The 15,675-nt window shown below is 44.6% G+C and overlaps 1 protein-coding gene across 2 annotated transcripts in view; it reads left to right on the top strand.

The window, feature by feature from the left end:
• MTOR (mechanistic target of rapamycin kinase) overlaps window positions 1-15,675 on the top strand; it is a 60,344-nt gene that overhangs the window by 39,165 nt on the left and 5,504 nt on the right. For both annotated transcript variants that reach the window (XM_027882532.1, XM_027882533.1), the window contains 17 exons: window positions 528-643; window positions 1,986-2,063; window positions 2,413-2,520; window positions 4,387-4,512; window positions 5,151-5,282; window positions 7,985-8,100; window positions 8,895-9,012; window positions 9,781-9,987; window positions 10,548-10,648; window positions 10,916-11,012; window positions 11,641-11,739; window positions 11,938-12,060; window positions 12,643-12,825; window positions 13,406-13,540; window positions 13,829-14,003; window positions 14,225-14,360; window positions 14,934-15,081. In XM_027882532.1, the coding sequence (XP_027738333.1) occupies window positions 528-643; window positions 1,986-2,063; window positions 2,413-2,520; window positions 4,387-4,512; window positions 5,151-5,282; window positions 7,985-8,100; window positions 8,895-9,012; window positions 9,781-9,987; window positions 10,548-10,648; window positions 10,916-11,012; window positions 11,641-11,739; window positions 11,938-12,060; window positions 12,643-12,825; window positions 13,406-13,540; window positions 13,829-14,003; window positions 14,225-14,360; window positions 14,934-15,081 (2,198 nt within the window). The remainder of the gene's footprint in view (window positions 1-527; window positions 644-1,985; window positions 2,064-2,412; window positions 2,521-4,386; window positions 4,513-5,150; window positions 5,283-7,984; window positions 8,101-8,894; window positions 9,013-9,780; window positions 9,988-10,547; window positions 10,649-10,915; window positions 11,013-11,640; window positions 11,740-11,937; window positions 12,061-12,642; window positions 12,826-13,405; window positions 13,541-13,828; window positions 14,004-14,224; window positions 14,361-14,933; window positions 15,082-15,675) is intronic.

Raw genomic sequence — 15,675 nt, 5'->3', positions numbered from 1 at the left:
CTATTTACACACAGAACAATATGTGCTGAGCGTTTTGATGGACCACGTCTGCTGAGTAGACAATCTTAAGTGAAATAAATCTATAATGGTCCAAATGTCCATTATGCTGATAACCAGATATTTCCTAGAGAGGCCTATAAATCACTTGCTGTCTGCCAACCTTCCCTGAGAAAAATTCATCTTTTCCTCTGTGGGGCACTAATTCATTCAAATGTTCTGCAAGTGTCAGAATTTCAACTTTTTCATCACAAGGAATGAAAGAACCTTTCCCACAAGGATAACAATTTGCCTAGAAGAAAAATGCCCATGTTTTCCCTTGTCTGTAGCCCTGTGTGTGTTTATATATGGTTTATGCATACAACAGAGTGTCCCTGCCAAAGACAAGCTGTTGGAGAGCGGCCTGAAATGCAGGAGTACCTCACAGCACTCAGGCCTGGTGGCTGCCTGAGCACTTAAGCACAGTTGTGTCCTGCTCTCCCCTTGCAGAGAAGGCTGTTGTGTTGCTGAGGATCTCTGTGTCTCTGCAGGTCAGTGGGACAGCATGGAGGAATACACCTGCATGATCCCCAGGGACACCCACGATGGGGCTTTCTACAGGGCTGTGCTGGCACTTCATCAGGACCTCTTCTCACTGGCTCAGCAAGTAATTACCCTCCTTGTTGGCTTCCCAAAACCTAGTATCAGATGAACTAGTCTGCAAAGCTGCATGGAAAGACATGATGTTTTAAAGCAGTTGGCTATGACCTGTGAGAATTGCCCAATAACCTTTCCATGGATGTATTAGACCTGTGTGACTGATCCTGCCTTGTATTCCCAGAAACACAGCAGTGAATGTGTGTACACAGAGCAGTGGTCCAGTGCTGTGGAGCACAAGAATGCCTTAGTCATTTTTTGGCTCTTTTTTTTTTTCACTTTTATGCCTGTTTTCCAGACAGACAGGGCACAGGGATTATCTCAGCAGAGGTTCCATCATGCAAGACACTGATTGTAAAATGCCTGAGAATGGATGCCTGAGAAGGTTCTTCATGGATGTTCTGTGCATTTCTGTCTCTTGCAGCTTTTCCAGTGAAGTGCTCCTATGTACAAGAAGTTAAATTTTTCTGGTGGCGTTGATAAATCCCAAATCTTAGACTGAGCTATCAAGGCAGGGAGTGAGCCTGTTAAACAGCTGTAGTGGTAATGCTTATCTGTCACACAGGAGATCTGTAGAGTGACTTTCTCCTCTCTCTAGATGTGAAGCATGTTGTTTACTTTCCAAGGAAGCTCAGGTCCCATTTCTCAGGATTCTGTGCTGGCTTGCCACCTTAGATAAAGAGATAATTCAGTCTGTGCTGTCAAAACCCATAGATTTTTGGGTGATGTGCACAGTAAAATTAACCAGGCATTCAAAAGGGTAGAGCTTGTGATTAACCTTTACCATTTTGAACAGGAAAAGCTATAGGTGAGAGATTATATAATGACTAGAACCAGAGCAGGATTTATTTCATGCTTGAAGAGCCTGTCTTAGTTGGAGGATGAGAAATGGAATTTGCTGTCCTGTAAAATTCATAAAATCCTGCTGGGTTACGTAAAACAGTGAAAGCTATTTTCTGCCATTGTATGGTGTCAAAAGACATTTCTTGAGGCTTTTTTGTAACCAACTCTTGCCTCTACACTGTGAACTTCTCTTTTCCTCTGTAAATGTCCTTAATGATGATTTCTACAATCACAGTAGGATTAGAAATACTGCAAACTTTGGTTTTGTGGGAAGACAGACTTCAAACTGTGCAGGTGGTGAATGAAGCCCCCTTGACCTCCCTTGTACCTCTCCCTGGACACTGTTTTCCTGTCAGTTCTTTCTGTTGATAGGACCCTTTCCTGGTTCTTTTTGGAGGGTGGGAACAATGCCAGCTCTGTGCACGAGACAGAACAGATAAACAGCAGTTTCAACAGCTGGCTCTGGGTAAAACACACCACCTTTGCCCCAATCTCTTGTTGTGTTTCAGTGCATTGACAAAGCCAGAGACCTGCTGGATGCTGAGCTGACTGCCATGGCAGGAGAGAGCTACAGCCGAGCCTACGGGGTGAGTGTGACCCAGCCCGCCTTCCCCTCGCTGCCTCACGCTGGATAAACCTCTGTACCAAACATGAGAGCTGTGCACGCCCACAAGCCAAATGGCTGTTGTCAGATAAGAAATAAAACTTTGCAGGGGAAGCTTTGGGGCAGTCCAAACAGTGAGGTGAGCTCTCCAACCCCTCCAAAGAACTGAGAACTGGCGTTTGGGAAGGTTGAATCCCAGACACCAATATATGGCAGTCGGTCCTTTGCCTGCTGGGCTTGAGATGTGCTTACTAACGCGATGCCAAAATACTGCTCCTTAATGACAGATTGGTTGTGTAGTGATTGGGATGGAATGTGATTGTTTCCTCCAGGCTATGGTATCCTGCCAGATGCTGTCAGAGCTGGAAGAGGTGATCCAGTATAAACTTGTACCGGAGCGCCGGGAGATCATCCGCCAGATCTGGTGGGAAAGGCTGCAGGTACGTCTGTGGAGAGACCAGGGATGGAGATGCTTAGCTGCCTTTTGAGTCAGTGTGGTGGCTCAGCAAACCCTTCCCTGTCCCTCTCTATCCCAATCCATGCTCACAGGGCTGTGTGCTCTCCGTCTCCTTTGTGTCTGTCCTGGTTCCTTGTTTTTTTGGGTCGTTCTTTTGGTTAATGTTCCTGAGATCTCTGCTGATATGACACTTTAAAAGGGTTATTTAAGCCTTGAAAGAGATGTGTAAAGAGGACAGACACCAGTAACATCCCCAAGGCTGCTTATCTCAGTATTGGATTACATCTGGAAATACTGGTTTGGATCAGGCTAGTTTGAACTTTTCACCTGGCTGGCTGCATTTTAAAAAGTGAATTCTCTCCAAATGCTGGAAAACTGGTCAGAAAACTCCCATGCTTGTAAAATAAAAGATTGTCCTGTTTCTTTTGGATCTCTTACAAGAACATTTCCAGTTGATTGGTGGCACACATGGCCCAGTGGTGGAATTGGCAGTGTTAGGTTTATGGTTGGACTTGATGACCTTAAAGGTCTTTTCCAATCTAAATGATTCTATGCTTGGCCTTGACCTTTTAGAAGAGACCTTTAGATTGTGCATTTCTTACTCTAAACAGAAAAAACCTGAAGGTTTAAATTAGACAAATATTTTGACACTGTTTCCTTACAAGAGGCATCCCTGCAATGAAGGTGATTATCCTCAGGTGTGGTAGTACATACAGCATTACTGTTTACAGAGGTGATTCCTGCACGAGAACGAGGAGAGACAAGGCATAATTAGGGTAAAATGCTGCCTGGAGGAAGAATTTTTCCCTGTGCAGAGTTCTTCCCTGGGACTGCTGTAATCTGCTACCTTATGAAAGGCTGTTGCTGCTGCATATTTTTTAGCTGTTTGGGAAACTGTGACAGAGCTTTTAGTCTCCCATCTACATTCCTGTCTGGAAAAGCTCAGGTCCATTCCACTGGGGTGGAGAAACTGAGAGTGAGAGGAAGTGTAATGTCTGAATACAGCTTTTTATAGTCCTGAAAGCAGTACATACAGTTCTTGCACATTTTATAGCTGCTTTTTAAAAATTCTTGAATGCCTCTTGGAAGAGGTTTATTTGGGTGTTAGGGAACAAGCTTTGCCCAACTTCCCAGCCCTCGATTTGGGGGCAAAGGAGAAAGGGAAAGAACAGATGCTTTGGTTGTTGCTGTCCCTTCCACACTCCTGCTTCTCTGTAGCATCCTTGGATGTTTGAAATACAGGCTCACCCCACTCTGACAATGTTGTTGTGCCTCTCCCATCAGACAGACAAGAACCAGACAATGCTTGCACAAGCAGCACAGCAATTGGAGCTGCAGTTCCTGGCATGATCTCAGCTCGGTGGTGCCAGCCTCCCCAAAAGCAACACATGGAAGGAGAAGAAAAAAGGGCAATAACAAAAATATCTTTGCAACCATTTGGTTTTCTATCATCTCCATGTTGAGATTTGTCACCATTTAAACCAAAAATAGGCTTTAAAACTGGGTTGAGAAGGGTTATAAAACTCCTGACTCACTTTGGAATTGTACAAAGAGCTTTCCTGATTTTTTGGGTGTGTTTCTGCTTTAGGAACTTTTCTCCTTTTTCTATTAGAAGATGTTGTTAGGCTGCAAACCCTGAGCTGGTGCAGACAGGAAGAGTCAAGGACTGAACCTTCCTCACACACTGCAGTGTTAAAGAAATAACCACTAGTTCCTAATGTCAGTCTGCTGTGAATTAGGGGTACAGAAGTCTCCATCTTGCTAGAAGTCCCTTCAGTTCTGATTTAAGGCTCTCTGGAGTGCATTGGAGACCAAACCCTAACAAGCTCTCCCTTGCTTTTCCCCTCAGGGCTGTCAGCGGATCGTGGAGGACTGGCAGAGGATCCTGATGGTCCGGTCTCTTGTGGTGAATCCTCATGAGGACATGAGGACCTGGCTCAAGTATGCCAGCTTGTGTGGCAAGAGTGGGAGGCTGGTGAGCATTGTCAGGCTCTGTCCTCTTTTTTTTAGGCCACTGGCTTTGCCATTCAGCTTCAACTTTTAGCATCTCCAAATGCTTTCATTGCCCAAGTGGGGTGGGCCCTCCTCTGAGGGAGAAACTAGTCAGAAATTGTTGAAATGTTAGAATTGTATAACCAGCAGAGAGTTCATTCTTGTAGCCAAGGTTATTTTTGAGGGACTGGTATTATACCTGAGAGCCCCAGAGCCAACTTTTTATGGCATGCTATAACTGAAAGTTCTTATGCAGCACTGGTAATTGTTAATAATGGCTCTCTGCTAAAGCAGAGAGTCAGACCTAGAGTGTGATGTTACTGTTGAACATTTCGGTCCCATTTTAACATTCACCACAAGATTTACCACCAAGAACGCTTGAAACAGAGACTTCACACTCTCTACTGGCTTCTGAAATGAGAATTTGATCCAAATGAAGACATGTGGTTTGCCATGTGGCGTTCTGGGGAGTGCAGGGAGGGGTCCTGAGGCTGCTGTGCCTGTGTTTGCTCTGGAGGCTCAGGTGTATTTTCTAGCGGGGGGTGATTCCGAAGCACTGGGAGATGGAGGCAAGAACGAGCTTGTTTTTAACCTGCCTTTTCTCTCTGCCATTTTCCCCAGGCTTTGGCCCATAAGACCCTTGTGCTTCTCTTGGGGGTGGATCCCTCCCGACAGCTGGATCACCCCCTGCCCACAGTCCATCCCCAGGTGACCTACGCGTACATGAAGCACATGTGGAAGAGTGCCCGGAAGGTACAGGAGAACACACTGCCCTCTGCTCATTGCTCACTTCTTATTTTCTCCTCTAAAACTCTTTAGTGACAGAGAAAGCCTGGCCCTTATTTTATTCCATACATGGAAAGATCATTTTTGCTAAACTAGTGCCTGGTGCCCAAGGGTTGCAGCCGGGATTGATGGTCAATAGTAGCTCTTCTGTTCTTGGTACTTGACTTTTCATCCACTCTTCAGGTTGCCAGGTCTCCACATCGTACCTGTGGTCAGGGCTGCATGCTCAAAGAGAGGAGTGAGGGGTTTTATTACCAGTTTTAGGAAAGTATCCTGAACAGTTTGTACTTAATTGCTGAGCAGAGCTGACTTTTATTAAGGACATTATTGAAAAATTCTAACTGAAAGGCAGCTGAAAAGTACATAGGGTTTTGTCATGGGAGTAATTTGGCTCCAGAGAGCCCAGGGTGAATGTTTTTGACATTGCAACACAGGGAGAATTTACATAATCAAATCCAATAAGCTCCAGACTGGATAAGTTATCTTTTTTTTAATATACATTAAAACCTCTATTTATCCTCATATTCTGCCACATCTTTTTTATTTTTCCTGCCTTTGGGATTGCCAGCACTGGAACAGAGCCACTGCTGTGGGAACATTTCCATGACCTAACTATTCTTTATTTGAATTTAAGAAGCAGAAGGAGCTGCTGCTGAGACCCTGTCCTGTTGGCTCTGTAAAACAATGTAATGGTCTCTCTCTTTCTTCAGTAAATGACCCCAGGACTGTGAGGGGTCTCTGCCTCCTTCCATGGGGGAAAAGGAGCTTTCTGTGTTTGAACTGTGATAAAAGGTGGACAAGATACAGGAAACTGGTGCAGTGGTGGAAAACAGAATGAGAGAAGGAACAAAGATTAAGGGGGTGAGAGAAGAGAATGTATCTAAAATTAACTGATGCAAGAATACATGGAGCCCAGGAAGATGGAGGGAAAAATTATACCAAAAAAAGGATAAATAATATGTAGTTACACCTAGTACTGTGTGTAGCTTTATATAACTGTGTGTTGATATCCTGAGTAAACAGCTGCTGAGGTGGGCTGGTATGGAAGGAAATGACCATTTTTTCTAGCTGAGCACTGCAAGGTTGACCTGAAATGTTTTCCCTACTGCCATTTTGGCACTTGCCAAATCCAGCAGGAAAAAAACCTGGCCTCTCAATAGAAACCAGCCACGGAGCTGCACAACTTTCTTTTCTTAAATAACATAGAAAAATGAATAAGTAAACCCTATTACATTTTTTCTAACAAGGACCTTTGCCAGCAGCTGCATTCTAAAGCCATATCCCATAAAAAGGCTGCAACACAAACTTAGGAATTCAGTGTTACAGAAAACAGCTTTCAGCCTCAAGTGCTTTGTCTGTCAGTTTATGGTGATCAGTTTTCAATAGCAATGGAAACTGAAGAGCAGATTGTTGGCTGTGCCTAGATATGAGAGGGGCACATAACAGGCAATATCTTTTTATATCTAGCATAACTCTTGATAAGATTGTTATTTACCCCCCATCCCCTTCTCTCTGCGTTCCCAGCTGTGGAATGCCCCATGTTAGATTGTGATACCTTCTTTTATTTCACCCTGGGCCAATACCCTTTTTTCCTCACCACCACCTTGTGCAGGCTGACATTTGAATGGGGTGGATGAGGCATTTCAGCTGAGGAGATTCTTGTCTCACTCTGAGGTAGCTCATTCCTGTAGATGAACAGAAGTAAATTGGCCTTCTGACAGCACATTCTGCAGCTTCTGACCTGAAATGACCTTGCGGATTGCAGGAGCTTTACTCTAATTCTTTCCAGTGAAGCGAGCATACCTTCTTCTTAAATCTTTAATTTTGGGTTTTCTTACCCCAGAGTTCCTTCCAAGGAGTTTTATGAAGATTTTTCCCTCGGAATTTGGTAGTGCAAGTTCTTTAGTGCTGCTGCCTTATGTAATCTCCTGGCAAAGGAGCAATGCACATTTGTACTTCTTAAATAACCTTAGGAGAAATCTAGGCTTTAATTTGTTGAAATAACTCAAAAGTTAATGTTCCATGGTGTGTACTTCAAGCCTAGCCAAAGCTGAGGGGTTAGAGGGGAAGATCAGGAAGCTGCAAGTTTTCCTTCAGGCATTATTTTCTCAAATCATCTTTTTCAGGCTGTGCCATATTATAGGCAGGCTCTTCTGGATCTGTGACAGCGTGAGGTGTTCAACATTGTCCTGCTCAGTTTGTAAGCTCTGGACATTTGACTGTTGGAATTGCCAGGCTGTCTTTGCTGTGCTCAGCTGCAAGTGAGGCATCTCTGTATCAGCACTGGAGTCTGGCTGTGCCTGGGCAGGGACAGGACATTCTCTGCTGGGAAAGTTTTCTCCCTGTTCAGGTGACATTGTTGCTTTGAGAGCTGAGTTCTTGCAGTCAGAGCACAGTGTTAACTTGTGTTATGGTCAGGGATACCTTTGGCTGTCTGTCTGACAGTGGAGGTGTGCCTGGCACTGGAAGAGTGCAGTGATTTGTTCCTCAGTGTAGCAATTTCAGAGACATCAAGAATCTCTAACCTGTTCCTTTACAAACTGATTTTAGGGGGGTGCAAACAGCTGAAAAGCTTTGAACGAAAACAAAACCCTGTTTTCATTTCAGTCAGAATTTGCTTCCACACTGTAAGCCCTGTGGCCCTCACTGGGACCCTCCTCCCTTTGCAGATCGACGCCTTCCAGCACATGCAGCACTTTGTGCAGACCATGCAGCAGCAGGCCCAGCACGCCATCGCCACCGAGGACCAGCAGCACAAGCAGGAGCTCCACAAGCTCATGGCAAGGTCAGCACCAAGTCCTGGGGACTCCCTTTAGCTCCTTCCTGCAACTCAGGGCTCTCCTGAGCTGCAGGGTCCCTGCAGATGACACATTTCAGACACACTTTGATGAAAAGACCGGGGCATTTCTCATTTAGCTGCTTTGGTATTACATTCTTATCTATCATATTATTTTCAGTAAATGTGTTTGTTGCTGGTGGCTGGCTGTATTTTTTCCAGCATTGTGGCTCACTGGCAGAAGGCAGAGCTCCCAAAATTCAGAAAGGAGAGCTGTGTAACTGTGGCATTTAAAGCCTGCTGAGGGAGCAAAGTATTAAGTTTTGCACAGACCTTCCCAACCCCACCCTGCTGCAGTAAAAATACGTTGTTTTTCGTTTCCTCTGGGAGGGAATGACCTAAGGAGGTGCTGGCTGGGGGGAAGAACAGCTCCTCTGTGTCTCCAGTCTGTCACAGTGTTCTCTCCAGAAGGCTCTCTCATGTGGTGATTCACGTGTGCTGTGTGATGAAGTCTTTCAGTGTTGCTGTTTGCTTCTTACGTTGGTTTTATAACCCATAGAAATGAGGAGCAAATTTTGACCCTCAGCTTTCCCCCTGAATTAAACCCTTAACTGGTTGGTTCCACTCTAGAGGCAGGATGGAGGTGTTTTGAGCCTTCCATGTTAACACACAGACTCCCAGCCTGCAGGAGAGGCTTCCCCAGCAGGTTCACCATGTGGAATGTCGATCAGAATTGTGCCTCTTAATCCAGAGGCTTTGTTTTCATTCTGGGTTCTGAATCAATGATCCCTTTGCTTCACCAGGTGTTTCCTGAAGCTGGGGGAGTGGCAGCTGAACCTGCAAGGCATCAATGAGAGCACCATCCCCAAAGTCCTGCAGTACTACAGTGCTGCCACCGAGCACGACCGCAACTGGTACAAGGTCAGTGAGGGAAAGCTTCCACTGCAGACACGTCACTCATCTGACCACATCCCACACCAAGGAAGGGAAGGTGTTCGTAGGAAGATCTCCTGTAACTGTCTGCCTTGGTACTGCCAATGGGATTGAAAAAACCCACTGAAAGCGGCCCAAGGAAACCATAAGATTCTTGTTTGGATTTATATCTGGTTGGTAGAACTAGGCCACAATTCAATTTCTGTTCTTGCTTTTGGGAGTTTTTCCCCCTGGCAGGTAACGGTGAAGGAGAAAGGATAATATAAATAGAAAAAATTCACTTGTTCTCACTCAGTATACTTGAACTAGGAAAGTAGCTGTTAATTCTCCAAAGAGCCTTTGATTTCAGGGTTGTGAAATTTCAATTAGTATTTGGTGCCAGATCTTCTCTGAGGCAGCCATCTCCTGTATTTCTTCCCATTACAGCTCCCAGAGCCCTAACACACTGATCTTCATTTTAGCCTTTGAAAAATTAAGGTGTACGTGAATATGACTTAATTTTTGCAGCAGAGCTCCTTTGCCTTAATATTCAACAGGGAGCTCCTGGCCAAGAGCTCACTGTGATGTTATTTAAGATAATAAGACAGTTAAAATTACAAGCAATTAGAGAAAGCAAAGCATTGTGTTGTCTGCAGGGTATTGCATGCTGCAGTTGTCTGCAGACACAGAAAGGTTGGATTATCTCTAATAATTAGAAAGTGCAGGTTGCAGAAAGGATTACTTTTCCTTCTGACTTCTGTTTTCTCCTCTTGGCAGGCCTGGCATGCCTGGGCAGTGATGAACTTTGAAGCAGTGCTTCACTACAAGCATCAGAACCAGGCCAGGGATGAGAAGAAGAAGCTGCGTCACGCCAGCGGGGCCAGCGTCACCAGTGCCAACACCGAGGGCAGCAACAGTGAGAGTGATGCAGAGAGCACAGAGAACAGCCCCATCCCTTCCCCAGTGCAGAAGAAAGTCACTGAGGTACCCTGTGGGTGTGGAGAGAGTGTTACTTAGTGCTTAGAGCCGGGGCAGTGTTATGGTGGGGAATGTGCTGCTGTGGATGTGCTGTCTACCTGTGTGTGTATAAATATAGATGTAACACACATACACACACTCAGAGCTTACAGCAAAAGTGAGGCAGTTCAGGTTAACTCAGTCTTATGGGAAGAGGAATAAATTAATGCAAACAGTCATAAGTTAGCTGTGACCTAAAGCAGAGGCCTGGGTGGCTGTCATAGGTGACACAGTGCATTAACAAGTTCTGCTGCTTAAGTCCTTCGTTGAAGACTGGGAGGAATCTCTTTTACTTACCAGTTATAGTAGGGTTGTAGTTTTTAGGCTGCTTTGCTGCCCATAGTTTTGCCAACAAACTGAAGTGTAAAACCACTTCACAGCATGTTCCCTGCCAGGCAAGAGTCAACTACTATGTGGATTAGGTCTGTATTTCCACATCTTTCTTCCTTTTTCCCCTTCCTGAGGTTAGGACTCATGTGGGCTGATGTGCTTGGTTAGAACTAACGCAGTAATTTTCATTCCAAAAGGATTTATCCAAGACCCTCTTGATGTACACAGTCCCTGCTGTCCAGGGTTTCTTCCGATCCATCTCTCTGTCTCGAGGAAACAACCTGCAGGACACTCTGAGGTACACCATGAAGCACACAGTAAATGCAGTCCAAATTATCAGGGCACATGGTCTCAGATGAGGGAGAACATGCTTTTTTCTGCTCTTTTCTGTTATGGTTGAATTAAGTGAATGCTTCAGTCCAAGCTAATTTTTGTCAGGTGGATTATCCCTGCCATCTGTGGGCACTGGGAAGAAAAATCATTTTTAAATGAGTCTGGAGGCATTTGACTGGAAATGCTTTGGTTTTATTGTTTCACTCCTAACAAAAGTATTTCTCTTTCTCAGAGTCCTTACTCTGTGGTTTGACTACGGGCACTGGCCCGACGTGAACGAGGCTTTGGTAGAAGGAGTCAAGGCAATCCAGATTGACACTTGGCTACAGGTAAGGAACACAAAGGGCTGAGACAAATCCCAGTTCTGGGGGGAAACTTGGGGCTTTGCTGCATGATATCCATGGAGATCCTTTGCTAAACAATCTGTAGGTGAGTTCTGAGAGCAGTGTGCAGTACAGTTTGTAACTGATTTAACAAGCATCTTGCACAGAGGCATGAGAAACATTCTTGCATATATTTCTGTATTTATATGCAGATTAGTGCATATGAATGAGAAAGAATGAACGTTTTTAAATTGAAGATGACATGGATTCAGTGGTAATCAAGTAGAAAACAACATTGTGCTGCTCTGATGGGGTTCACAGTCTGTCTCAGGACTGCCTTGTAAAATGACTCTTGTAGTTAAATAAAAAAATATGGTATTTTTTATTTAAGCATTATGCTTCAAGGCACATTTTATTCTTTCCATAGAGGATCCTGTAACAGTTTTGCACAGAACACTTGTGATCTCACTGAGCTGCTGTACATTTCTGACACTGCTTGGAACCTTGTTATCCTCTGACCATCTGAAAAATGAGTGCTGGGCCTCTGTCCCCTCCAGTTGCTGTGAGGCCTCTAGCAGAGGGCAGAACAGCTTGTGCACTGAGCACACGAGATGACAGGGGTGTTTTATTGCAGGTTATCCCTCAGCTCATTGCAAGAATTGACACCCCTCGACCGCTGGTGGGACGCCTCATCCATCAGCTCCTCACGGACATCGGCCGGTACCACCCCCAGGTGAGCCCTGGCTGAGAGGAGGAATTTCCACAGACTGGTGCCAATTCAGGCATTTCCTGTGTTCCACTTCACCTGGTGCAAGTGCCTGCGCTGGAAGTGGCAGCAAGTGATGACAGTGAGGGTGGGGACTATTTCTGATCCAATCTCTGTAGCAGTTCTGTGTGGTGCTGAAGCATTACTGGTTGCTGTCCCTTGCAGGCTTTGATCTACCCTTTGACTGTGGCCTCTAAATCTACAACCACTGCTCGGCACAACGCTGCCAATAAGATCTTGAAAAACATGTGTGAGCACAGCAACACTCTGGTGCAGCAGGCAATGATGGTGAGTGCTCATTGTACCAGGAATGGATTTACTACAGGTATAATAACACAAATTGTATTCACTGTCAATTAATTTGGGTATTTGCAACTGGTAGAAGTTACAGCATTAGTGTAATTGCAAGGGAATACTTTAATTTAAAAATATTTTGCACGCTGAGTTTTTGTGTCTCCTTATAAATAAATTTAGAGAAGAAATAAATGAGAAATCATCGTATTAGATTATTAGAAATAAAGAGATATTTCTGCTTAATGAAAAGCGGAAACGAAACTTACCAAGCATAGCGTTGAAAGAGTAATTTAATTGATTTGCTAAAGACTTTTATGAATAAATGAGAAGTAATGCTTTCAGGCCAAGCTACACAAATACATAGAAGATTTCAGTGGTAACAAATAAGGTGAGAAAAGCCTGGTCAGCTTCCTGCAGGAACAAAAGTAACATCACTGTGGGAGCTCTTGTGGCTCCCTCTGGCTGCCAGCAACGAGTACTTCATAACATGAGAGAAGAAAGGAGTTCTGCATTTGTAAGTCAGAACTGTCACAGAGGGTTTTCAGGTGTTTAATCCTTTTTCCTCTCCCAAAACAGGTGAGTGAGGAGCTCATCCGTGTGGCTATCCTGTGGCACGAGATGTGGCACGAGGGGCTGGAAGAGGCGTCTCGTCTGTATTTCGGAGAAAGGAACGTGAAGGGGATGTTTGAGGTGCTGGAACCGCTCCACGCCATGATGGAACGTGGGCCTCAGACTCTGAAGGAGACATCCTTCAATCAGGTATCAGCAGATGGCCAAGAGCATGATGTTCTGCAGGACAGGCACCTGCCCAGAGGTGTCACAGGAACAGTTGCATTAGTTACAGATTTAATTATTGATGTTTATCTTCAGATCTCTGTCGCTTTTGGTGATGACAGGGGTCATGGTAGTACTGATTGCTGTGGAGTCTTGTATCAGCTGGATGTCTGATAGAGTCTGGAAAACACACAACTGCTCTACAGTTAATTATTCTGTTTTGCTTCACAGTAGGCACAAGCACAGGTAGCAGAGATGATCTCTCCCAAGCCAGCAAAAGGAATTGATTTGAACTTGTGAGCCCACTGTTAAAGGGTGACTCTATTCTTTCTGTTACCTCCTATAATGGAGGCTGTTTGTAAGCAAATAAACTCAAAGCAGATCTTGGATCCAGGAATTTCTGCATCTTTAATTCTGATATTCTGTAAAAAATTAGAGGTCAAGTATTTTTAATGCAATTTGAAAAGAGACTGTAATGCTCTTTGTAGATGTTAAGTGGTCTCCACCTGTTCCACTACAGTCTGTTGAAATGTTTTTCTTCTGTTGCTTTTCACTTCCTCCCCAGGCCTATGGCAGAGACCTCATGGAAGCTCAGGAGTGGTGCAGGAAGTACATGAAGTCAGGAAATGTCAAAGACCTAACTCAGGCTTGGGATCTCTATTACCACGTGTTCCGGCGTATCTCAAAGCAGCTGCCTCAGGTGAGGGGACAGATTCACTTCTGTGGTGGGTCTGTCAGTGCAAGTTGTCAATAGCAGTCTTTGTTTCATGTTCTTCTGGTTATTCAAACCATTCAAGTTCAGTACTGTGGAAATACCTGCACAGGATTTTGCTGCAAATTTGGTGTTTATGCAGCACTTCCTGCAAGCACCTGAAGTGTCGGTCACTGACTGAGCTGTTTTAGGTCACTCCACAACACGAGCTCCTCAGATGTGGGAGATTCAACTGAAATTCCAAGGGGTTGCCTTTCTTTTGGCTTTCTTTGGTAGCTCACTTCTTTGGAACTCCAGTACGTGTCACCAAAACTCCTCATGTGCCGGGACCTGGAATTGGCAGTGCCAGGAACGTACGATCCCAACCAGCCCATCATCCGGATCCAGTCCATCGCACCCTCCCTGCAGGTCATCACCTCCAAGCAGCGGCCCAGGAAGTTGACATTAATGGGTGAGAGAGAGCACTTTTCACTTAGTTATTCCAGTGTTTAAACAGCTCTTAGCTCAAGCTGCATATTTACTTCATAAAACCTCTCCAGCGTTTCCTTTCAGCTGAGGCCTTTCTTGGTGGGCTGGTCAGTCTGGCTGCCACACTCTCCAGTTCTTGGGTGTTTTGACTCTTGGCTGTTTGTTCAACAAGAGCAAACTTCTCTGCATTAATTCTTTTTGCAGGAAGCAACGGGCACGAGTTCGTGTTCCTTCTGAAGGGTCACGAAGACCTGCGCCAAGATGAAAGAGTGATGCAGCTTTTTGGGTTGGTCAACACCCTGCTAGCAAATGACCCAACTTCTCTTCGTAAAAACCTCAGGTATGGGCTGGGGGTGATCACTGAATTGTGCACAAGTGACACCCTACGTGGGTGCAGTTCCCAAGCAAACCTTGGCACAAGGAGCGGGTTTGTGAGGAAATGGCAAATCTTGGAACTAAGGTAGTTTAAAAAAAAAAAAGGGAGAAAGAAAAACAGCATTCATAGGATTCAAACACAGAGGAAATGTATCCAAGGGGGTAATTTGTTTTATTTAATTGGAGTAATTGAAAATTGTAATTGTAGATTGTTATGGTCTTTGAGGTAACCTCTGTTTCAAGGCACCTTGAGCGCTGCTTTAGGAGACTGGGAATGAGTTTTTGTCAAGGATTTTTTGTTGTAGTTGCTAAATAGCTTGATGAGTACTCAATGAGTACTCAGATGTAGATCACCTGGCAGCAGTCTGTGCAAATGGATGTTTGAGGTCTGTCTGAAAAGAAGACAAACAGAGCAACTAAAGAAGAGACAATTTGGATCAGAATCGGATTTAGTAGTAGTTGTTTTAAGCATCTCAAAATGTAACAATGGACAACATACAACAATCTGAGCCCTGATTCTCCGTTTTTTTTCCTGTAGCATCCAGAGATATGCTGTTATTCCACTGTCTACAAATTCAGGCTTGATTGGCTGGGTGCCCCACTGTGACACTCTGCACGCCCTGATCCGAGACTACCGGGAGAAGAAGAAGATCCTGCTCAACATCGAGCATCGCATCATGCTGAGGGTGAGGGCAGAGCTGCCACAGCTCCTGGCACGTGCTTTTAGTACTCCAGTGTCTTAGTGAAGGGAAATGATTCACAGCTCCTTCCTCTGCCTCCTCCCTGATTGTTATCAATATCAATAATAAATACATAAATATCAGGTAGGAGATATAAAACACCTCTGAGAGGTAAAGTTTGCCATGTGTGTGTTTGCTTCTCCTTTCCAGTTTTAGCAGTGACCACAAGTTGTTGCCATCTGGTGACTTGAAATGTGTTTGGGGTTTTGCATGAGTAGGATGTGCCTCACACAAGCTGCCTGGTGCTGGCATTGCAAACATTGTGTCTAGGCAGCAGGGCCAAAATTAGATAAGAGAAACTGAACACTAGGAGCTAGAAAATGTGGAATTCCCTGCCAAAAAGGAAAGTGTGTGCCAGCCCAGAAGACTTATTTGGATAATGGTTTTTGAAACATACTTACCTTGGCAGTACTTCAGTTAAATAAGACTGTGGAGTACTTACTTTGTGGATATTAAATCATTTGCTATCCCATTTAAAATGAATTCTTCACTGCTGGGTGACCATCTCACTGTGTCTGAGAACTTACTGATCAGTCTACA

This window comes from Empidonax traillii, unplaced genomic scaffold, assembly GCF_003031625.1.
Source record: "Empidonax traillii isolate 1590-97213 ecotype Southwest subspecies unplaced genomic scaffold, ASM303162v1 scaffold106:size2091409, whole genome shotgun sequence".
Lineage (NCBI taxonomy): Eukaryota > Metazoa > Chordata > Aves > Passeriformes > Tyrannidae > Empidonax > Empidonax traillii.
This window is presented reverse-complemented; position numbering and strand designations above follow the sequence as displayed.